This window comes from Aethalodelphis obliquidens, unplaced genomic scaffold, assembly GCF_003676395.1.
Source record: "Aethalodelphis obliquidens isolate GAN/ISIS:26980383/991018 unplaced genomic scaffold, ASM367639v1 scaffold1, whole genome shotgun sequence".
Classification (NCBI taxonomy): Eukaryota; Metazoa; Chordata; class Mammalia; order Artiodactyla; family Delphinidae; genus Aethalodelphis; species Aethalodelphis obliquidens.
In genome coordinates, this window is record NW_020837945.1 from 68,911,603 (window position 1) to 68,934,089 (window position 22,487).

Genomic DNA, 22,487 nt, shown 5'->3' on the forward strand with positions numbered 1-22,487 from the left:
TTCTTGAAAAGTGGAGAGTTGAGTTTCTTTAGAATTCAGTTATTCTTTAGCTCATTGATACTCAATAGCACAGATGTATTAAAAGCACAGATTTTATTAAAATGTGTAGAACTCAAACTTGATAAAAAGACTTTAAGTTAGAGCTGACAACAGTCAGCATGTCTTTTTAGTTATACATAGAAATTCATTTAATATGAAGCTCTGCGATGTAAGGAATAATCAGTGGATTGTTTTTTATATGTTTGGGAAGAGAATGGAATGGAAGGAAATTGTTTTCTTTCAGAATATAAGGTACATTTTTCACTAGCGAGGAATAAAAAGTCCTTTTCTTTAAAAATAATAATTTCCTCACTAGGAACATTTGTGGATTGTGGTTGCCTTAAAAAAGTGAAACAATTTAAATATTATCTGGACAATGGATTCTTTCCAGACTATACTGTGGAATCATAGAATCATCTAGTCTAACATTTAATAGTATGTCTTGATTCTTTCTAGAATATCTACAGTATTGTTTGAATACTCGAGGCCTGGGGGGGCCCACCATCTGATATCTGAAAACAGACTTCCTGTGAAGCAGGAGTGATGGTTTCCTGAGAACAAATCCTTCACTATCAAGACATGGAAAGATAGCACTCGGCTGCTAGTAACAAATTGCACCAAAGTTACAAATGCAGACCAAGCCTTGGTAAATATTAATGACGATGATGATTTTGTGACCTACTAAAAATGTCAGATTTTAGCATTATGAGCGTACTGTAGATACTAGAATGTAATTGAACCAAAATGATGCTCGAGAGAAATTTTGAAGTAAATGTGCAAATTAGGCTACGCAGTATAAACTAGAAGTGCCCAAGTCATTCTGTTCCTTAGTAAAGCACAACCAAGTAAGCCTTTTTTTTGTTTTTTTTGGCTGCTCTGCGAGGCATGTGGAATCTTAGTTCCCTGACCAGGTATCGAACCCATGCCCCCTGCAGTGGAAGCGTGGATTCTTAACCACTGGACCACCAGGGAAGTCTCTCCCAGCATGTAAGCCATTTATGCAGCAGAGCATTTGTTTTTAGTTTCTGACATCTGTTTGGGTCGTCTACAACTGGTGGCATGGAAGGGAAAAGAAGGCTGCAAAGACTGAACAAAGAGCATGCACTGTGGTAGCCTTTATTTAAAAATTGTGAGCTAACTACAGTTGTAGTGTTCTCATTTACCATTCTGATGGCATAATAAACTGGGAGAACATTAACACAACTTCAAGAAGGCATCAAAAAACCTGTAAACAAACATACACACCACGCATGCGTGCACATATACAGCATACATGCACACAAAGATTATAGTCTAAACACAATCAAAAGTGATGAAGAAAAGCTTTGAATGCTCTAAATCAAATTTTAAAACACTTTATTATAATAAACTGTGTCAATACTGTGGCTATATGAAAAATGTTGTAACTGCTTAAAAAGCAAAAAGAAAAATACTGGCAATTTGAAACTAGCAGCAAGAAGCAGATAAAAATAGAATGGAAGATAACATAAGACTAAGTAACATCAAAATTCTAATGTTGATACTGTGTAGGATTGCACTGAAGTAATTTAAAATTAGTTCTTAAGGAACTCGCAAAAAGTCCCTTGAAATATTAAACTGCTGCGCTTTACAAACAGTGGAAAAGAAAAAAGTATTTGGAATGTTACACACACACAGAGGAAATGTATTAGGCATATCAGTTTATGGTCTTTGTTTATGCCCTTCAAAAAGTTTTATAAAGAAAAATTTAAGTGCCAATGTAGTGAAAGAAAGTTAAAAATTCCTAAAGATGCAAGTCTGAGTGCATTTATCAGGTTAAGAATATATTTCAAGGTCGGGGGCAAGGCATGACTGATGCACATTCAAGAAGAAAAGTCTCGTGGAATCCATAAGGTAAGTAGAGTTCTCTGGAGCACGTTTAAAAATGAAGGTATATTAAACTCAGACTATCCTGAATGAGATTCCAAAGTATGTGGAGTTCTATAGCTGAAATCTATTTCATAGTGGCCAATAAATAATTAAGACTAACTTTTCAGCAAACTGTTTTTTCATACATTCAAACACAAAAATCTTTACCACACATGCAGAGCTGATATTCTAAAACAGCGCAGGTATGAATCCTGGTTTCAGAAAAACACATTAACAAGGATTTTTTTTCCATTTTTTTTCCATAGGTTCCCGTAGAAATCTTCAAAGAGGGGATAAGTTTAGATTTCCTACTGATTTTGGAAGAAAGGAGATTCTGTTTTTCCTAAGGAAGCCAGTCATCCATGAGCAGGAGACGTGTCTTCAGAATCTAAGAAGTGTAATGTCCCTAATGCTTAAACTCATGGCAAGTCCAGATCCAGAAAAACTGGCAGGTAGAACAGGGGATGGAAATGAAAAGTTCAAATGTCTATAGTATACTTTGGAAATATTGGCCTCGTAAGTTAAAATGGCTCAACTGCCTGCAGAATGAAGTGCTACAGGACTGGAGGAGACCCGGTTCTCTGGAGTAGGAGCTGGGAGAGACCCCCATCTCCAGGGACCCTCTGGGCAGGGCTGTGACCTTGTTTTTTCATGAGTGCTTTCAGTTGGAGAATTTATATGACTTTGCCCAGATAAAGCTTCCTTATGTTACTTTTTCTCTAAAATTGGTTGGTCAGGCAAGTTACTGGTGATTTCCCAAAATGAAATCTAGCTGTACTAGAATCTTAAGGTGCCAGCTAATTTAAATTAATGCCCCTCAGTAACGCTGCTGGGTATCAACCACTATTGCTGAAGAATCAACCCCCAAATGACCTAAGTAATCTATCACACTAGGTGCTTCTACTGTCTTGGGTTTTTTGAGCTTTAGAGAGATAGTCTTTGTAATATGACTTAGAAACTGCTTCTCTCTGGCTTTGTTTCATTCTTCCTCCTCTTCTTCCCCTTCTCCTTCTCCTTCCTCCATGGTTTCCACAATGAGCTCTGCTGTGCAGGTGGCTTCTCCAAGACTGTTGACAGCCTTGCAAGTGTACTTGGCATCATCATCCCCGCAAACATCACTAATGATTAAAGAGCAGTTCCCATCCTCATCATAGTCTATCTGGAAGTGGCGGGACTCCCTGATTGACTGGTCATCTTTGAACCAGACGACCTCAGGGTCTGGGTATCCTGTATCATAGGGAGGGAACACAAGTTGCAGAAACTATTATTTAAAACTTATTATCAGTTCATGCAAACTCTTGAGCTACCTCTATTGATTAAGGGGGTAAAGGGAAAAAAAATTATGATGTTGGCTTTTACCATCTATTTTGATATTTACATTTGAATAGGGGCATGTATTGTAAACACTAATATCTGAAACGCCACATAAGGTATTGTACAGGCATCCCGTTCCCCAGCCATGTAAGGCTTGTACCACCTCCCACCTTAACACAGATATAGCTAACTCCCCGGAACACTGTCCCAGTTCCAACCACATGCCTGGAGCTAAATATCTTCTTGGATTAAAAGAAAACTTTTTTTAATCTTGTATAAAAGAACTTAAATAAATTTAAATAAATAAGAGTTAGAAAAAATGGGCACAAGGGATCTTTTGGGGGTGATGGAAATGTTTAAAAATTGGATTGTGGTAATGACTGCACAATTCTGTATATTTCTAAAAATAATTGAATTGTATACTTAAAATGGGTGAATTTTATGGTGTATAAATTATAATTCAAAGATGATAACAGACCTGTAAAACATAAATTAGGGGAACTGACAATACTGCTAGGAAAAAGAAAGCAGTATTTGTCTTAGTTTGATCCAAAGACAGACTCATTCGTCTCATTTTATGCATTAGTCATGTTGCTGCAAAGTTCAGCATTAAAATATATGTTTTATGTCTTTAAAAACATAATAATACTAACTGACTGGTTTTTAAACTTTGGAGAAGTAGTTTTACAGGACAAAATTGTAGCCCCAGCTAGAATACAAATTACACATAAGAATTCTAACATTCTTTTCGAGTAGAATTTTGCTTTTAACGAACAGCATCCATATGCTTTACTTTCTCCTCAGCATCCAAAGTGATGCAAATACCAAGATAATAATCCCAAAGAGAAAAGTAAGCAAAAAGATAATTATTATGAAATAATATTTTCTAAAAAATAAAGGAAAAAGTAAAGAACTTAAGACCCAAAGACAGCGGTGATGGTGAGAGCTACAAGCAGTGGCCCAGGACTCTCAGCAGAACCCCCAATCTGAGCACTTCCACACTAGCAAAGGCAGCACATCCACTTTTTAAAAAAAATTGAATGAAAAAAGAGAAAGATTATGGTAGGCGAGGCATTTATAAGGCATCTTGGTAATATAGTGATGCAGGAGAAAAATTGTTTTTTCATTCCTACCTTTGGGTTACTTTACCCAAAAGGCATTATCTAGCCATACTGCTGGAGAATCTTACAAAGTGGGAGGCATGGTTCGTTATCACTGCTGTCCTGTGCTATGCTGCCTTGGGGAAGTTGTTCTGACCGAAATGGGAGATAGCCCTCCACTCTGGTTGGCACACAACAGTCACAGACCTGAAGCAAAGAGGCCTGTCTTATCTTGCCACTTATCTTTCTAGAATGTTGCAGTCTGTTGAGACTGAAATGCTATGTGTCACCAACACTGCTAACTTCTCAGGTGCTATGCTAAGATCCCTTAGGGTCCCTTGAGCTCTAACAACTCATTCTGGCCACGTTATTTCTAGCAGGCAGAGAAACATGGGGAAGACAGCACAAGGGCCTGGATCCCAACTTCCCTCAGTTTGAAGTCACACCGCAGGCTGTCTCTGCACTTACCAGATCCACAACTTTTCCCTTGACTCCATGACATCTTTAAAAGACTTGAAAGGTTTCCCCTTTCCACATGTTATCTCACAGTCTCCAGAGCCACTCAAGGCATTAGACACTGTCTTACAGATGAGGACTAGAGGCTCAGAAGAGCTGAATCACCGCCCAAGGTCACAGAGCCCAGTGATTAACAGCAGAGCTGCCTTCTCTGCATCCTATGCTCTGTGCCAGCCTTCCTTTGAGAGCCTTTGGTGGGCAGTTCACATGCTTCCCATAAGCTTGCAAAGCTCATTTCATTAAGCACATTCCATAGCCAAATAGGTCCATGATAAACCACTTTTAACTTGGGTGTAGTGGCTGATGTAAGTAGGTGAAATATCCGGTGTGCCCTCAGTGAGTCACTGAATGGCCCTAATCTTAAGCAAGTAGAGTGGGGCAGTGGGCCAACTCCTCCTGACCCATTTTCCCTCACAGCCTGGCTGCCCCAGAACTGACATTCTGCCAAGGGCACACAGTAGGGGCCCACCAGCCAACCATACCCCTTTTGTAGGTAAGGGAAGAACAGCTACAAACTTACCTTCGATCTTGCAGTCAAATCTAGCAGCACTTCCCTCCACAACTTCTAAATCACGAATGGTCTTAGAAAAGTAGGGTTTTACATGGGGCTTTTCCTCAGCGACAGCCTCAAGGAAAGCTTGGGAGACATCTTCTAGAAGACGGGGAAGAGGACATGGTAATTTCTTTATTCCTTGTTCTCTCCTCTTCCCTGGTTTAAAAAAGCTGACTTCTTTTTTTCTTTTTTAAGTTGTTATAATTTAGCAAATAATGGCGCTTAGAGGACTGAATCATAAGCACACCTTTCTCCTGGGGACTGGCTGGCCTGCTGCCAAATGATTTTGGCAGAAGAGAGAACTGTGACCAAACTGGGGAAATGTTTGGACTCCCTCCCTTATGCTGACACACTGAAAAAGGAAATAATCTTTAAAAAAGTTATCTGGCTGCATTTCATGCTGCTTCAGGATTCAGTTGAGGGTATTGAAGAAGGACGGAAGCACGCCATCCCACCTGATCTCTGTACCCCCTCTGCCCTCCTCTGGAAGCAGCAGGCCTTCATCTGCTCCTTGGAAGGGAAGAGCCAGGTCCTAGAGGCATCTGCGATTTGCCAATAGCTCTATTCTCCACACGGATACTGCCTTCACAGTGTATGACTCTGGACCAGGGTTTGGGATTGGTCCAGGGAAAAGCTGTAACTTTGAGTGGCTCCTGATCCTCTCCTTCCCCTTCAGGCTATTTCTGGGTCACCTGGAGAGTGGCAGGGCTGGAGCAGGAGGGACCAGGCCCATGTGCAGCAGTCTCGGTCCCCGGCTGCATCAGAGCAGCTCAGCAAGCAGCCTCACCGATTACCCTGTCTTATGCACAAAGGGAGCTAGACTCAGCTTCTCACCTTTGGATACGAAAAGCATCAGGCAGTGGGAGGTGGAGGAGTGTCTCAGGCCAAATGAGGCACCTCAGGATAAGGGCCAGACCCTACATGCATCTGAAGCAGGAAGAGGCCAAGGCCTTCACTGAGGAGATGGATGGGGCAGCATCTCAAAGACGGTGGGCAAGTAACTAACCCTGTTGGTGTCTAGGAGGGGCCCTGCCAGTCACTGTCTACCCAGTTCAAACGACATATTCCAGCATCATGAAAAATACCAAACAAATATGGACTATATGAGTCAATTTTTGTTTAAAAGGAAAACGCAAAGACACGTTAAAAAAACGGATATTTTTAAAAAGTACACTGCTATATGTGATTTTTATTTTATGTTTGCCTGTTATACAAGCATCGCTTTTGTAATGAGAAAAACGAAACTTTTAATAAAGCCTTTGCTAATTCTTATGTAAAATATAGGGAAAAGGTTAGTGGAGATCATCTAGTTCTATTAGACAAATAACTCTCCTTCTGAAAATAGTTAAACCTAAGGTGAAACAATTAAAGAATACTACATTTAATAATTATTGTCAGGGCAGTGTAAAAGTAGTTTCAAATTTTTCCTTGTAGATTGTATTATTAAAAAACCCAATCCCCCCACCTTAAGAAAAAAAAAACCTCTAAATGCCTGTCCATCCCCCATCCCTTCCTTTGTCACCATCGGGCTGGAGAAAATCTTCCTGGAGCTCCTTACCTTCAGATTCTAGTTTTTCTGCATTGAGTGGGCTGGTTGGTGACCCTGTTGAAGATTTCCTGCCACTGAGCCCTGAGATCATTGCCATAGAGGAGAGTCTTCCAATGGCTCTCACAGCATTGCCCGTTTTCTGGAAAATAGACACTGGCGTTGGACTCAGGCGGTGTCACTGGTTCCAGCTGGGCAGCGGGGCTCAGGGAAAAGAGCCCAGCCCAGGAGAAGCAGCTGTCCTTGAAACAAGGGCCTCCTGCGTGCCGAGGTTCTGCAGAGGAGTGAGCCCAACCTTGCTCTGCTCAGCACTATCAGCGTGTCAGAAGATGTTCGGAGAATGGAATGGGGCCTGGAACCGATGTGTGCGTTAATGTGACTAAACAAGGTCAACATGAGACAAAAACCCTTTTCATACTGTGCTTCAACTCCCATAAAAGGGATAGTTTATATAAAGCAACTGCAGGCTGAGACGGCTCCAAAGACTTAACTGCTGACAGGGCCCAGTGGAGGCTGTTTCTCATAAAACAATGCTAGTGATAGGATTTTAATTGGCCAAGAGAATAGTTACTACGGATCCCACAGGTCCCGCTGGGAAAAGAGAAAAAAAAAAAAAAGGCCTTCTATTGACCATAGGCAAGTCGCTTAACCTCCCTGGGCTTCAGTTTCCTTCTCTGTATAAGGAGGGGGTTGGACAGGATGATCTCCAAGGTCTCATTTAGTTCTATTTATGATTCAGATACTTAAAGAGATTTCGAGAAATACTCTGGCTGGCCCCAGCACAAGTCTACAGTTCTTCCCTGATGTACACCCAGCATCAAAAAGCAGCACCCAAAGAAATGAAAAGCACAGCACTTTGCTTTTCTTAGTCAAGGCACCTTGGGAGAGGACAGAATTTTTACTGAAAAAGATGCCAGGACTTGAAAATTTTCTTTGCATTGTGAAAATTCTACCAAGCATAGGATTTAGGTCAAGAAGTCCCCAATTATACACATTGTGTCTGTGTTTCTCACCTTTAAGTAAAGATTCTCACCCCTTTTCTAAGGTCAATGGAATGACTAAGATAAGAAACTAAGGCATAACCACTGCTTTCCAGCCCTGCACCCAAAGCGTCTTTTGAGGCATCCAGACGCTGTGCACCACAGACTAGCTGCTGAGAGAGGAAGGAAACAGCCTGACAAGGGACAGGCTAGTTCTCTAACCACTCATTACTCTGCTAACGTGTGCAAATCACTTCCCCTCTCTGGGCCTCACTGTTGGACCTGAAGATTCAAATCTCCCTGCAGCTCTAGTCTTCTACAGAAAGACTGTGATTCAGACACGCAAATGTCTAGCAGGGAACGCTCCCCTTGAGCCCATGGGCTCCCTAATCCCAAACACCTGGATGCAGGACTGTCTCCACTTGTATGGTGTGGAAGAATGAAGTCTTTCCTCTTCTGTTAACAAAATGACTAATAGGAAGCTATGAGAACAAGGCAAATCAAAGCGTTACAATATTTCAGAGAAGGTGGCAAATAACAAACGAATAGACCACACATTGGGGGAAATTTTCCATCAGATGGAGCAATAGACCATATAATTTCTAAAACAGGAAGAAATGTAAGTGCTCAACAGGGAAAATCTTAATAACCCACACATCAGAGGTCAATCTTTGGAAGCTGCTTCATGGGAAAAACTAGTTGGTGGGGAAGTTATTTGTCAGAACTATATGTTCTAGCCTTCCAGTTTCATGCCTTTGAGCTGAAAATTGGTTGCTGCTTTACTAACTGAGACCTTTGGAAATTTTTAAAACATCAAAAAAGAAAGATTCAATTCTTGATAAGTTCCATTCTTGTCTTGAGGAGGCCTTTTTCTTGTTGGAGGGCAATTTGCCAAGGCTGGGTTCCTGTGTTCCAGGCGGGCAGGGTCTGTAACGGCTTCCCTAACAGAGCACAGACTCCCTCCCCTGGGAGAGCCAGCGAGGGTGACTAACCAGCCTGGTTTCCCAGGACTGAGGGATTGCCCAGGATGAGGGGCTTTCAGGGATAAAGCTGAGAAAGGCCCTGGAAAACCTCGGCAAGGTGATCACCCTAGAGCCAGCCAGCCATCATGGGCCCTACATAAACACCAACAGCCCCAAGACTACAATTTCCCCTGAGAATGCGTATTATCTAAATGTGATGGCCAAGAGTACTCCGTGCTATACTGAGTCAAAAGCTTTCTTCCCCAAGGCCCTTTGGTCCATACTGCTGAAGTCTTTGTGGTTCTCAGAGAATAAAGATGGCTGCCCACAAGCCTCCAATTCCTAGTCCTTTGCTTCCATTTTGCATGCAGAGGCCCTGTTATCCTGCTCAACTTACCCACCCTCAATGCTATTACCACCACGTCTCTTCAACATTCTTTTGATATAAATAAAAAACCTACCCTCTTTCAGAATAACTTCATTCTAAAATCAATAATACAATGAGTCATCTATCTATTGCTTGCTTGTTGGGGCTTGTTCCCATGTTACTTCCTTCCCCTTTTATGAAAACCACACCAGGGGCTTCCCTGGTGGCACAGTGGTTAAGAATCCGCCTGCCAATGCAGGGGACATGGGTTCGAGCCCTGGTCCGGGAAGATCCCACGTGCCACACAGCAACTAAGCCCATGCACCACAACTACTGAGCCTGTGCTCTAGAGCCCATGAGCCACAACTACTGAGGCCACGTGCCACAACTACTGAAACCCCCGCGCCTAGAGCCCCTGTTCTGCAACAAGGGAAGCCACCGCAATGAGAAGCCCACGCACTGCAACAGAATAGCCCCCGCTCACTGCAACTAGAGAAAGCCCGCGCGCAGCAACGAAGACCCAACACAGCCAAAAATAAATTTAAAAAATCCTTAAGAATGTCATAAGCTTTAAAAAAAAAAACTACACCAGAATGATAGCAAGGAAGCTTTTCTTATGCAGCTGTAGAGCGCTGTGGGCCCCCTGTGCTTGCCCTGGCCCTCTCCCTCCACAGCACACCCCATTCTATCCCCCTCCACTCCACTCCGCCTCAGCACACAGAACCTCAGCTGCTCTCAGAGGGAACCCCCTATTCCAGGGGTGCTAAGGTCCTGGTATCCAGAGTTTAAAATGTGGAAAACATTTTCCTAAGGAGGAGATGTAACACAAGGTGGTCAGATGCAGCCGAACTATTACCAGTGACAATATGCTTCAGGGACATTATGTGTTGAATGGGATTTTGCAGACTACTTTTCTATGTAATTTTGTGAAACATAACCACTGTTTCTGTGGAAAAGCCATTTCCAAATGCTGCTACCTATATTAAAATAGGAAATTAATGTTCCTTTTCTGAATTCTGTCCTTTCCCTTCTCACTTTCAGAAAACCTTATGGCTGATAACACTGTAAACAACAAGAAAAAAATGTGATTCAGATATCACCACAAATTATGGTTTCCGGACACATCTGACTGAAAAATTCCATTTATTTCCTCTCCCATTTCCTTATCTCTTCTCTGCGCCTATCCCCTGGGTTTAGGCTCTTCCTGGCTTTGGTTCACCAGCAGATGTGTGGATGCCTCCAGAAGCCTGAAGTAATAAGGCTGCCCTTTAGCCCACGGCCTCATCCAACCAAAACCCAGTGCAATTCCCTCCTCTGAGAACTGCCCCACCCCCATACCAGTCACCGTATCTGCTCCAGAAATACCGCTATTTCTTTGAGATCTACTGGCCACAGGATCATTAATAAAGCCAACCTTTGATTTTGTGGTCCTCTTGTGGCTTTGTTTTTTTTTAAAGAATATTTGCTCCTCTGATTTCACTGGACCCTAATGGCACCAGAGGGTAAGGTAAGCGGCACACGTGTTCCAACTCACCAGGTACTTGACAGAGGCCAGGAGATCCACCCAAACCTTCAGGCGGGGCTAACCAAGAACTGACTCCCACTTCGGGGAGGCCGCTGAGATGTGCAGGGGGTGAAGTCTCTCAGACCCACACACCCGAAGCCCCTCTCTCACCTTTGCTCCTCTCAACCTTTGTGTGAACTTGGACTTTTCAGTGAACTGCGGTTTAGTCATTCTGTGTGGCAAATCACCAGTGTCCCAGTTGCCCCTAAAATGGTGGTTTCCTTGTTCTCTGCCACAAAGGCAAGGTCCAAATGCCCCAGTCCCCTGAATGCCCAGCTAAAAGACTGCTCCTGTCAGGCCAGCATGATCAGGGTGAGGTCCAGTTCCCACCTCTGCGCCTTTTCCTCCGTCTGTGCTGTTATCCCCTCCTCTCTGTGCTCTACTCATGTTCCATGGCCAACTTCAGACTCCTGTCAGACTCACATCCACCTCTGGTGTGACTGGTTCCATTCTCTGTCCGCACTCACATATATGGGAATGGAGAGCTATAGTGAACATTTATAATTCTTGGTGTGTGTTATGTCCTTTTATGTCTATTTGCTTCAGGTCCCTGTTACACTGTACATTCCTTGAGTATAGAAACCATGCACCCTCCAGTAGCCCAGGAATTTTATAATACTAGTAGTGATAATAGAAATAAAATAGATCATGATAAGTTCTCTATGGTTTTGGATGATCATTTTCTCCATCTGCTAACAATCAGAGGCGATTTGTGTCATTAAACTGTGTGCTGTTAAGACTCTGTACGCTGGAGCCAGTCTCTGGGTTTGAATCCTGGCTTTCCCACTTACTAGCTGTGACCCTGGGTGACCTTCCTAACCTTTCTCTGCTTTGTTTGTCTGAGAACTGGGGATAACAATAGTACCTGCCTCCCAGGATTAAAAAACTACATAGAGAGTGCTTTGAATGTTCCCTATACGTGGCCAGCCCTCCATACATATTGGCTACCGATCTCATCTGTGAACACTTACTATGTGCCAGGCCATGTGCTAAAGGCCAGATGAATATTCTCTCATATAATTCTCACAACAGTGAGAATCTCACAAAGATTTGGTACCACTAATATCCCCATTTTATAGATGAAAAAACGAAGGCACAGCAAGGTTAAGTAACTTGGCTAAGGACATGTAGCTAGTAACATGCAACCTCTCTATGTCTCTCCCATGTCTCTCTTTGTGGAACATGTGCCCACCTCCTTCACTGTAAAGAAATGCAAGACCATCACGCTACCTATAAGGAGATCACATTCTCCAGGGCTGCCAAATAGTCCTAAAGGTGACATTGCTCGTCCCTAGTCACGAAGACATGGAATGTCAGTCTTGGTCCCAGACTATTTCAGAAACAAATGTAAACATTTTTGGAGTGAGGCCAGGGCAAGTTGGGAATGAGGGTAGCTTGAATAAAGCAATTATGAGGGGCGACATCCCAGTCCAAAGTGACCCCTCATTACCTGCCATTTTCTTCTTGCCATGTACTTCTTCATCCGGTCCTTGGAGAGTTTCTTGGCCTCCATGTTCTTGGTGTCTTTCATTAGCCATGTATGCTGAAGGCACTGGGTGCAGTCCAAGCGGTTTCTAATAGAGGCAGAGATCAGAGGGTTTCTGAGCAGAAGGGGACCACAGAGACTGCTGGTCAGATCAGAAACGGGAGGTCACCTGTCCCTAGTTACACAGGGCAGAGCCCAGGGCTGTCTGCTCCCAGTCCATCCACCATGGTGAGAATCACTGTGCTCTTGGCCTTTTTCCTCTCTTGGTCTGGGTTACACTGACTAGACCCAGAATACATTAGTGTTGAGAAAGCCTAAACACCAGTAAGCAACTGGAGTCTCATGACCTGCCCTTGGGGTCTAGGGAGGCTAAGTGCTGGAGGGCAGACATGTCTGGGAATGACTGGCACCGTATTCCAGGGTGGGGTCATTCTGCTGGTCACGTGGGGGCTGGGAACTGTGGAGGCCCGATCCTTCTGCCTCCTTGTCTGATGGAGAGAAGAGTGAAACCTTAGGCCCAAACCTTCGAGAATCAGTGAACTCTCAAATCTTATGGTGTGGTTGAGTATCAGGTTTTTCCCATTAAAACTCAGAGATCACATTCTCTGGGCCTGGGGTCACAGCCTAACTGGCCAGTGGTGGAAGGTACCTGGCCATACTCAGGCAGGCAGCTCCTACATGAGCTAGATACAAAATAAGCATCCAGCTTTGTACAACCTATGAATTATGACAACCTTAGAACTGCACTGAAACTCATTTAATCTTCTGAAAGCTCTGGGAATCTAGAAATATTTCAGGGCCATCACCTTAATTGTCATAGGACTAATGAAGCCCAAAATACCAAGTGCTAACATGTGTAGAAAAATGAGTAAAAGTAAATTTGCTAACTATAGCAAATGTAGTGGTCTTTAGATAAGGGGATATGGATTATTTTAATTTTCTTATATTCAAAGTTTGTACAACTTACATGTATTAACTTATAATAGAAAAACATTTTTTAAAGTGCTGATAGATGGAGATTTCTGGTTGAAGAGATGCTGAGTTTGAGTTTATGGGAATCTAGTGTCTTGATCTATATGAAATCAATTTTTGGTGAGTCCATTTTACGAGCACAGAGAAGCCAACACGTTTCTGAATAAACTCAAGGTCAGGTGAGAAAATAGGGTATACACACAATACCTCATTTACCACATCTTGGGTGAATGAAGCCTGGTTGACAGAAGCCATCCTTGGACCAGAGTTGTTAGGAAGGAGATCCGCACCTCCCTGAGGCACCTGGGGAGCGGGGACCCATCACACGGGAGGGGCATCTCGGCCCCCCGCAACATCTAGATCCTCCTTGGGTCACGCCTGCTTCTGAGGTGAAGACTGGGGCAGCAAAGTGCTAAAAAGACCTCGCTGTCAAGGAGTGTGGAATGTCTCCTCTGGAGGAGTTTGGCCCTGAGCTGGCTAAAAAGGACTGAGAGGTGGGTGCGTAACCAGAAAACCAGACCGAACCACTTAAGAGACCCTCTAGCCTCACTCCTTTAGCAACTGTGCTCTCATGTCCCAGACAGGATTTCCCCGAGAGGGGGCAAGACGACCGACAGCCTCACAGGGGTCTGCGGGCCAGGGAGACAGGGTAGAACCTAGGCCACAAAGTCCCCTTGGTGCACATGCAGAGCCTCTGGGCTGACTCCTCCCGCCTTCCTCCGGCACGCCACCCGTTTCAACACCACCTTCTGGGGAAAAGCTTACAGCTGCTTGTATTGCCAAATACGACTCCCCGGGGCCCCTGGAGCCAGGCCTTGCCTCATCTGGCCACCTGTTCACAGAGTGGGTGAGGCGGCCGACAGCCCGTGGCCCCCCGCCGACACCCCACCACTCCCTTGCCCTGCTGCAGGCCGGCCCTCCTGGCACGTGCACGGCCCCTCTCCATTTCCTACCGTAACGGTAGCTGCTTCCCCTCGCCAGTGAATTCTCTCCAGCCACACCAAGACCCCCTCAACCTCCCCTCCTCTGCTCTAGCCTCCTCTACTGCTCCCACCTCCATCCTCTTCCCCCTGAAATACTGACTGAGCACCTTGGGCGTCTGACCTTTCCTCACAGCCTTAGGCCGTCTATATGCCTGAACACTCAGGCCTCCTGACGTTCACAGATGTTCTTTATTGTCATCTGCTGACCACCTGGGCAGCTCCAGGCAGCCCCAGAAGGTGGAGGAGAGAACCTCACAGTCTGCACGGTTGCAGGGGACAGAGATGGAGCTGGGCCCAGTGGCCTGGGGTCACAGCCTAACTGGCCAGTGGTGGAAGGTACCTGGCCACACTCAGGCAGGCAGCTCCTACATGATCTAGATACAAAATAAGCATCCAGCCAGAATAGCTAGGAGTATGGTCAGGACCGGCAAACAGGGTACCTCCCCTGCAAGCCCCAGAAGGGGGGCTGAGGTTTCCGCAGGGCGGCTGCAGGCCACAGCTGTACACGGAAAATAAAAGGGGCTGTCGTTATTCACACACAAGCTGCCTCATTCCGTCAACAGGCAGTCAAGCGCTGCTTTTCAGGTGAGGTTTCTGTGCTTCGAAAGACAGGAGAGTGTCGGGCACCAGGGAGCAGGACCCTCGCGCACGCAGTGCCCATCCTCCCCTCCTCGGGTGCGGAGGGGCCCACGACAGGGAAAGAGAGTCCCTGCCTCTGGACCCCAGTCCGGGGAGTGGGGAGGCCGAAAAAACTGAAATCGCGACCCATTACTTCATATCTTTCTTTAGCAAGCTGCTGATAAAGTCCTTGGCGTCATCGGAGATCTCATCGAAGGCCTCGTCGTCAAAGTCCCAGGTGGCTGAGGTGACGTTGGCTAAGGTTTCATTATCGTTGTCACCCATGAAGGGGGACAGTCCACTGACCCTGGGGGAGGAGAGAGGAGAGCAGTGAGTGGGGGAGGCCAGCAGGGAGGGCGGTCCCGCCAGGGGAGCGCTCCCTGAGGTCAGAGGTGAGAGCGCCCCACACGCCCCCACGCCTGCCTCCCCTCCCACCCAGGAGAGAAGGGGGCGTGGCTCTCAGCCTCTGCCCGCTGGCTCACTCACTGTACTTCTGGGGTGTCGCCCGCCTGTTGACACCACCTGCCTGTGAAGCTGAGGCGGAAGGACTTTTCTTCAGTTTACCACTTCCACACAGCACTGCAGGGCCTTCCTCCCTGCCTTCTGTTCTTCCCCAACACCCAGGCGAGAACTTCGCCCTGCAGAACCTTCTCCAAGGTCCTGGGGGGAGGAATGGCCTCCTTCGCAGGGCTCCAGGCATGCGTGCGCGCGCACACACACACACACACACACACACACACCCGTGGACTGGTCACGTGGTACAGCACTCATCACTGCACCCTGTCCCGCCCTCCCACCTCTCACCATCAGCATCAAGAACAGGGCCAGCCCAAGTGGGGCTCGGCAAGGGTGTGTCCACGAAGGGTGGACCATCTATACTTGACGTCAATGCGCCTGAGGCATTTAGGCCAAACCAGAAAACTTCCCTCAGAGGAACCATGGCCTGTTCATTCGCTGGGTGACCTTGGACAATTCCCCTCATCTCTCTGTGTCAGCTTCCTCCTCTGTTAGATGGACAACCTGCTACTTGGAGTGGTCACCACTGCCACCTCTCCCTGTTCTCCTTCTCCTGTGTCCTCATTCTCATAACAGCAGACATCTATCAAATGTTCACTATGTGCCATGCACTGGGCAGAGAGCTAAAACAGATGGACTCATTCAGTCTTAACACCACCCTTTAAGGCAGGTAACTCATTACTTCGTTTAACAGATAAGGAAACTGAGGCACCAAGTGGGGGTAAGTAACTTGCTCAAGGATTTGCAGTCAATGAGCCTATTTCTTTTTTTTCTTTTTCTTTTCTTTTTTTTGCGGTACGCGGGCCTCTCACTGTCGCGGCCCCCCCTTTGAGGAGCACAGGCTCCAGACGCGCAGGCTCAGCGGCCATGGCTCACGGGCCCAGCTGCTCCACGGCATGTGGGATCCTCCCGAACTGGGGCACGAACCCGTGACCCCTGCATCGGCAGGCAGACTCTCAACCACTGTGCCACCAGAAAAGCCCAATGAGCCTATTTCTTAACCGCTAATTTGTACAGTCATTTCTAGGAAGATGAAGTAAATCACAGCGTACAGCACTGGCAGGAGGCCTGGTCTGCAGTACGGAGCTTGGTCTGTGACCATAGCTATTATGCAGTTCTTCTGTACACAGTTCACCCCCACTGCCCCATCAATCTGTGATCTCTGGAATGACTCACTTACCAATAGCTTAAGCCAAATAAAATTTGGAAGGTAAAGTATCTCAATGCCGAACGGAGCAGACGTCTGGCTTACTGGCCTCACTTCTCACCTCTGGCGGGCACCTCATCTTCCCCCCAGCCGTGCAGCCCGCCACTCACCCTGACCTAGGGCCAGCTTCATGGGCCTTGGAAGAGCCCCACTCTTGGCTTCATGCTCTGCTGCCATCATTTTGAAATTCTTAATGTTTACACAAGTCACCCCACCTTTTTGTGCTGCACTGGGCCCTATGATTTATGTAGCTGGTCCTGCCCTGTCCCCACCTGAGCCCCATGAGATGGATCTAGGGCCCTCATGCCATCAACCTTCCAAGTTAAGGCTTCACTAACAACCCTTTCCCCAAATCCCTCATCATAAACAATAATGCAAACCCCTCGGGAGCTGTTTTGGCATCCAAGAGGCATCAGCTTATGAAATACACTCGGCCCTGAAAACTAAGTTTTGTAAAACAAAATCTATTGAAATATTGCAAGGAAAGCTTGCCATGGGAGGAACCCTCTGGTGAAAATCTTCATTAAAAAGAAGAAAAAGAGCTTTTTCAGTGTGAATTATCTCACCCTAATCAACATATTTGTGCTTTTGAATAAAAGAGTTTTATAGATGGCATTAAAATATCTTAAAGCAAGACACCCATTTATGTTCTCAGAGGGCATGGAGATAATCATTCTCGATCATATCACAATGAGGGAAGGGTGGGACCTCACCAGGCCAGAGTCTGTGCTGTTATATGCTATTCCTTTCCCCTCTCTGGGCCTCAGCTTCCCCCCTTATACACCAAGGGTACTGGACTAGAATTCCTAGGGGCTCCCAGGAAGCCCATAGGCTTAACTAGTCCCATCAAGAAGCAGCCTGACTCTTGCTTGCCAGCTACATGCTTCATTCTGTCTCTGCACTTTCCATTTGAAACAAAGAGGGGAAGTCCTACAGCACTCCAAGAGATCGCCGGGAGGGGGGGGAGGGGGCAGGGAAGTAAACAACCCTGCTGTGGAATGCTGAAAGGCTGCCTTCTGTAAACCTCCTTTCCTAATTAGGAACTGTCATCCTACAAAGATAGGGCTTAATCTCTGTGATGTTCATAGTTGGGGAGAGCCTCCTCTCCTCTGGCCCCTGGCACTCCTCCTTCCTGGCAGCCCATCCATCTGAAATCCCTCCCAAGCCTTGGCTGGCTCCTCACCTGCCCCACCTCCCCCAGCATTCCCCCTGATAAACAGTACGTCTCTAAAATAAAAAATATGCAGAGCCTGACGATGAAGACAGTATTCGAATTTTAGTAACGCCTTTCCGTGGTGGTGGGATTTTGCAGAATTTTTAAACTTCCTTTCTTGTACTTTTTCTTTATTGCTAGAATTTGCATAGGATCATATATGGTTGGGTTGTTCAACCCAATTAACAAACATAGTAACCCTAGCATTAAAAACACAGCTACTCACCTCTTTTCCTAGTCTTACCTAGGGTTTTAACTGAAGGGGATCAGAGTATACCTCCCCAAAATATGAACTTGGGCATAAAAATTGCCTTGAGCTGAAGGCAATTAGCCCTTTGTCCTCCCTTTTTCTGTCTAAAAGCAGGACATAAATTTCTCTTTGTTAAGGTGACATAAATTTCCATTTGTTCTATTTGTCCATTTCTTCTCTTCCCAGGAAGAGGAGAAAGACTGTCATCTGCATATTAGATATCGCCGAACAGTCCCTATACATTTCCTAGTCACCTTGTCACAATTTACTCCCTCCAGAAGCTCCAAACCCTTTTTCCCTCGTCTAGTTATTTCTGTATAATTTATCACTCTTTGTTAAAGTAGTATATAAGCCCCAAATTTTAAAGGTAACTTGAGTCACATTTCTTTATGAACACCTGTGCATATGTACATAATTAAATCTGTTTTCTTTTTGTTAATCTGTCCTTTTAAAAAAAAATTTATTTATTTGGTTGTGCCAGGTCTTAGTTGCTGCATGTGGGCTCCTTAGTTGTGGCATGTGAAGTGTTAGTTGCAGCACGCATATGGGATCTACTTCCCTGGCCAGGGATCGAACCCGGGCCCCCTGCATTGGGAGCGTGGAGTCTTAGCCACTGTGCCATCAGGGAAGTCCCGTTAAACTGTCTTTTGTCAGTTTGACTTGCAGACCCCCAAGAACTGAACCAAAGAGGTAGAGGAAAGTGTTTTTCTCCCCAACATAACCAGTGAATTTGTCTGGTTTTCACAAAATTGTCATCAGTGTGGGCAAGTTCTTGGATGGTCTACTTTTTCCTCACTTGACATTGTCTTTCACAAGTGTATACAGAGTCTCAATGTTCATTTTTAATGGTTAAATATTAGTCTTTGTGCTAATGAGTCAACTAAGGACATGACTGCAGGGTGTTCTAATTTCTTAATCTCTTACTGCAGCCAAACCTCACCAGGGAATCTGATGCGGGGGCGTGTTCTGCTTGGAGGACAGAGCATGAGGAGACAGAAGGCAGAAATGCCTCTTGAATTACACTTTCTCTGTGGTGCTTTTTAAGCAGATGATTCCACTGCATGAATGGCCAGCAAAGGAGGCCATACATCTTCCAGCAGAACTGCTGAGCGCTTAGGAAGGGGTTAGTATTTTATCCCATTTTATCCTTGGGATGCTCATTCCCTGGTGTGGTGGGAAGATTTGAGAGGGCTGGTCAGGCCCCACAGGAAGAGCTGGGCATCGTTTTGTGCAGTAGCCTAGGAAAGACAGACCCAGGGTTTAGTCATGTTAACCACAGCCCAAGTCCCTGGAGAGCAAAACCTGCGGGTGGTGTCTGGGCCTGGTGTGGATGTGGGGTGCCTGGAGGTCTCAGGACCTGCAATAGAGAGCATGTCTGGACTCAGCAGCTAAGAGGGAAGAAGCAGCCCTGGGTGGAGCTGCTGGATCCCTCTGAAGAGCCCTGCATCCAAATCTGAGTCTGAGTAGGTACCTGATGCTTGGGCCCTGGGACTTCTCCCCAGCTCACTAGGCTGCTGTCCCCAGAAGGTAGATTCCAGACGGGGATGGACCTGCCTCGCTGGACCATGGTACGTGCTCACAGATGAGCTGAGATGGGACGTCTGCAGCTGAGCACAGCAGGAAGATGGTAGGGAGGAGGAGGAGGAGAAAGCAGGGCAGCAGCTTGGGGGAGGGGAGGAGGAGAAGGAATTCTGGGGTAGGGGTGAGGGCAGGGCACAGAGAAGGGTTTTGGTGTCTCCACAGGCAGTAAGGGAACAGCAAGTCCTAAGGAAATGGGGGGAGGGAGATAAGAGAGGGAAGGAGGTCTTAGAAAAGGAGGCGGGGCTTAGAATTTCTTCACCGTTGAAGTGTGGCCTAGAGAGCCTGGTCCTCTCTCTTCCTGCCAGAAACCAATGGGTATTGGTAAGAGCAGAAGTCTCCAGCAGATCCACGAAACCTGCTTCTCCCTTCAGAATCAGGGGTGAGAGGGTAAGGGGCCCCCAACCCCACCTGCTACATCTCTACCCTGCCTGGGGACCCTGGGCAGGCAGTGGAGCCAGGTCTCCTGTACCGTGACAGGCTCTGCCCCGATCCCTCCGAGGGTGTGAGAAGGAGTTCCTTCAGCAAAGTCAAGACAACTTACGGGACACAGCTGCTCACTTAGGAGGTGCTCACCAAATCTGCGCTGAGGGATACACCTGTTATCACTCGTCCCCCAGCTCTCCATACCTCACTGGCCCCAGAAAGGAGATGGTGGGGAGCGGGGGGCATCCTCTGGCAAGGACTCCAAGCTCCAAAGAGAGGGACGGAGGGTGCACGAGGGCCGCCAGAGAACCTCTTCTGGGGGTTTGCGGCAGTGGCTCCAGAATTCTGCAGAGCAGGGGCTGGGAGGAAGCAACCTGGCTGGCTGCACCTTCCGTTCTCACACCACGTGCCCTGCCGACAGCCCTAGCTGAGGAGAGAGACTCCCAGACCTCAGTCCCCACTGTGAGAGCAGCAGGAAACGTCCCGCAGGGCAGAGCAGCCCGGATGCTGGGGAGGCTACAGGAGGCTGTGTAGGGCTGGCCTGTGTCCGCCACCCCCACTGCTCACCTGCCCCCCTTCCACAGGCACCTCTCCACCCTCCTCCCGCCTCCGTCCAGATGCCTTCAGGCTGGTGCCCCGTTCATCAAAATTATTTTCCCCCCATTTCAAAAAGCCCTTCCCTGTTCCTAGGTCTCAGCTTTAAAAGTAATCTAGCAAACCATGTAACATGTTATCCAAATTACTTCTTCCACCTCAAAGAATTTTCATTTTAAAATAAAGTGCTCTTATGAGCCAGTAATTCTAGTTCTAGATTATATATCCAACAGAAATGCATAAAGATATTCACTAAAGCACGTGTACTGGAATACTCACGATAACCCGAACTGGAATCTAGCCCATCGGCACAGAATGGATAAGTCAACTGGATGAAGTTCACAGGGTGAAACGCTATACAGCACCGAGAATGAACAGCCTACAGCTACACACCATAATGTGAATGGGGGCCACAAACAAGGTGGGGCAGAAGCCAGACACATCTTTCTGTATGATTTCTTTTACATAAAGTTCAAAAGCAGGTGAACATGGTGCGTGATGTTAGAATGGGGATCAGGTTACCCCTGAGGGAGTAACCAGAGCCTGGGCACCGGGAGGGCTGCAGGCCTGGTATTGTGTGGTTTCCGGGTCTGGGTATAGGTGTGTTTACTGTGCAAATTCACTGAGCGTCTAGTCACCGGTCTGGCCCTGACCCGTAGGGAGACCGATCGTCCTAGTTTGCCCAGGATGGTCCTCACTGCAGCACTGAAAGTCCCGTATCCTGGGAAACCCATCAGTGCTGGGTGAACTGGGACAGCTGGCCATGCTCTAGGACTGTGGGAAGTGGGCAGCCATGTGGGCTTCCCTGGCTCCTGTGACCTCAATGCCAAATGAAGATCGAATCTCTGCCATGCCCCACCCCCAGGTTTATTCTGAGGCCCAAACAGATGGGCCTGATTCTACAGCAGTGGGAAAACCGATGGAGAGAGTAAGGCAAGTCTCCATGATGGCTGCAGGGGGACCCAGGGCCAAGCCAAGCCACAGGGCAGCTGCGTCTGAACAGAGGGAGCTGACAAAAGACCGTGTCCCAAGACCCTCTCCTGGGCAAAGGTCCGGCGTGACCCCATCCAGCCTGGGGCAGCCCCCCCCTGCCCTGCTCTCCTTTATTTACCAAGGGGCCAGCACTACAGAATCCGACACAGTTTCCTTCACTCCTCAGCTCCTTTTCTCCTGGAGGGGACTGGGTAGGGAGAGGCAGGGAGATGCTCTCCTGGCCAGAGTTTCTTCTCTGCTGCTCTGGGGGAGGCTGTGTGGGTGGGGGTGACCCCAAGCAGGGAAGAAGATGACTCTCTGGGGTACAGAACCTATGACACAGGTTCAACTGAGGTAGGCTGTCCTCATAGCCCACAGGGAGAGTAAGACTCCTGAGCACGTGAAAAAGCCACATTGGTGCACACACACACACACACACACACAATCACTCTGCTTCTGCTCAGTCTTTTGTAACAGTGGTTCCTAAACCTGGCTGTGCAGTAGAGTCACCTAAAGCCGTTTCTCACACTGGGGTCTGAAGACCCCATGGACCTAAGAAAGTATTCTTAGAGGTCAATATTCAAGTTTTCTGTGAAAATGTTTAATTTGTCCTTTTGCTTTAACAACAAAAACTTTTTTACAAAATGACTACATGCATATCTGCATTTTCAGGGAGACCATCCCGTAACTGTGTGATGCCACACAAACTCAGGGGCTGCCACTAAGGCTAGTGCCTGCTTGCAGCCTCAGGCTTCAGAGACTAAATCGGTCAAATCCCAACACGAGGGTGTGCTCTAGGGCCTGGTACTCAAAGGGCTGTCTTCAGACCAGCACCACCAGCAAC

The 22,487-nt window shown here is 46.8% G+C and overlaps 1 protein-coding gene across 13 annotated transcripts in view; it reads right to left on the minus strand.

The window, feature by feature from the left end:
* Positions 1 to 1,134: 1,134 nt before the first annotated feature.
* Positions 1,135 to 22,487, minus strand: part of MYLK (myosin light chain kinase) — a 267,073-nt gene continuing 245,720 nt past the window's right edge. For 7 of the 13 annotated variants that reach the window (XM_027106636.1, XM_027106695.1, XM_027106627.1 and 4 more), the window contains 5 exons: positions 15,042 to 15,194; positions 12,279 to 12,402; positions 6,968 to 7,097; positions 5,377 to 5,508; positions 1,135 to 3,153 (listed from right to left, as the gene is read on the minus strand). In XM_027106636.1, coding sequence (XP_026962437.1) covers positions 2,906 to 3,153; positions 5,377 to 5,508; positions 6,968 to 7,097; positions 12,279 to 12,402; positions 15,042 to 15,194 — 787 coding nt within the window. In that variant the 3' untranslated portion in view covers positions 1,135 to 2,905. The other 6 variants (XM_027106666.1, XM_027106685.1, XM_027106724.1 and 3 more) reach the window with 5 other exon arrangements.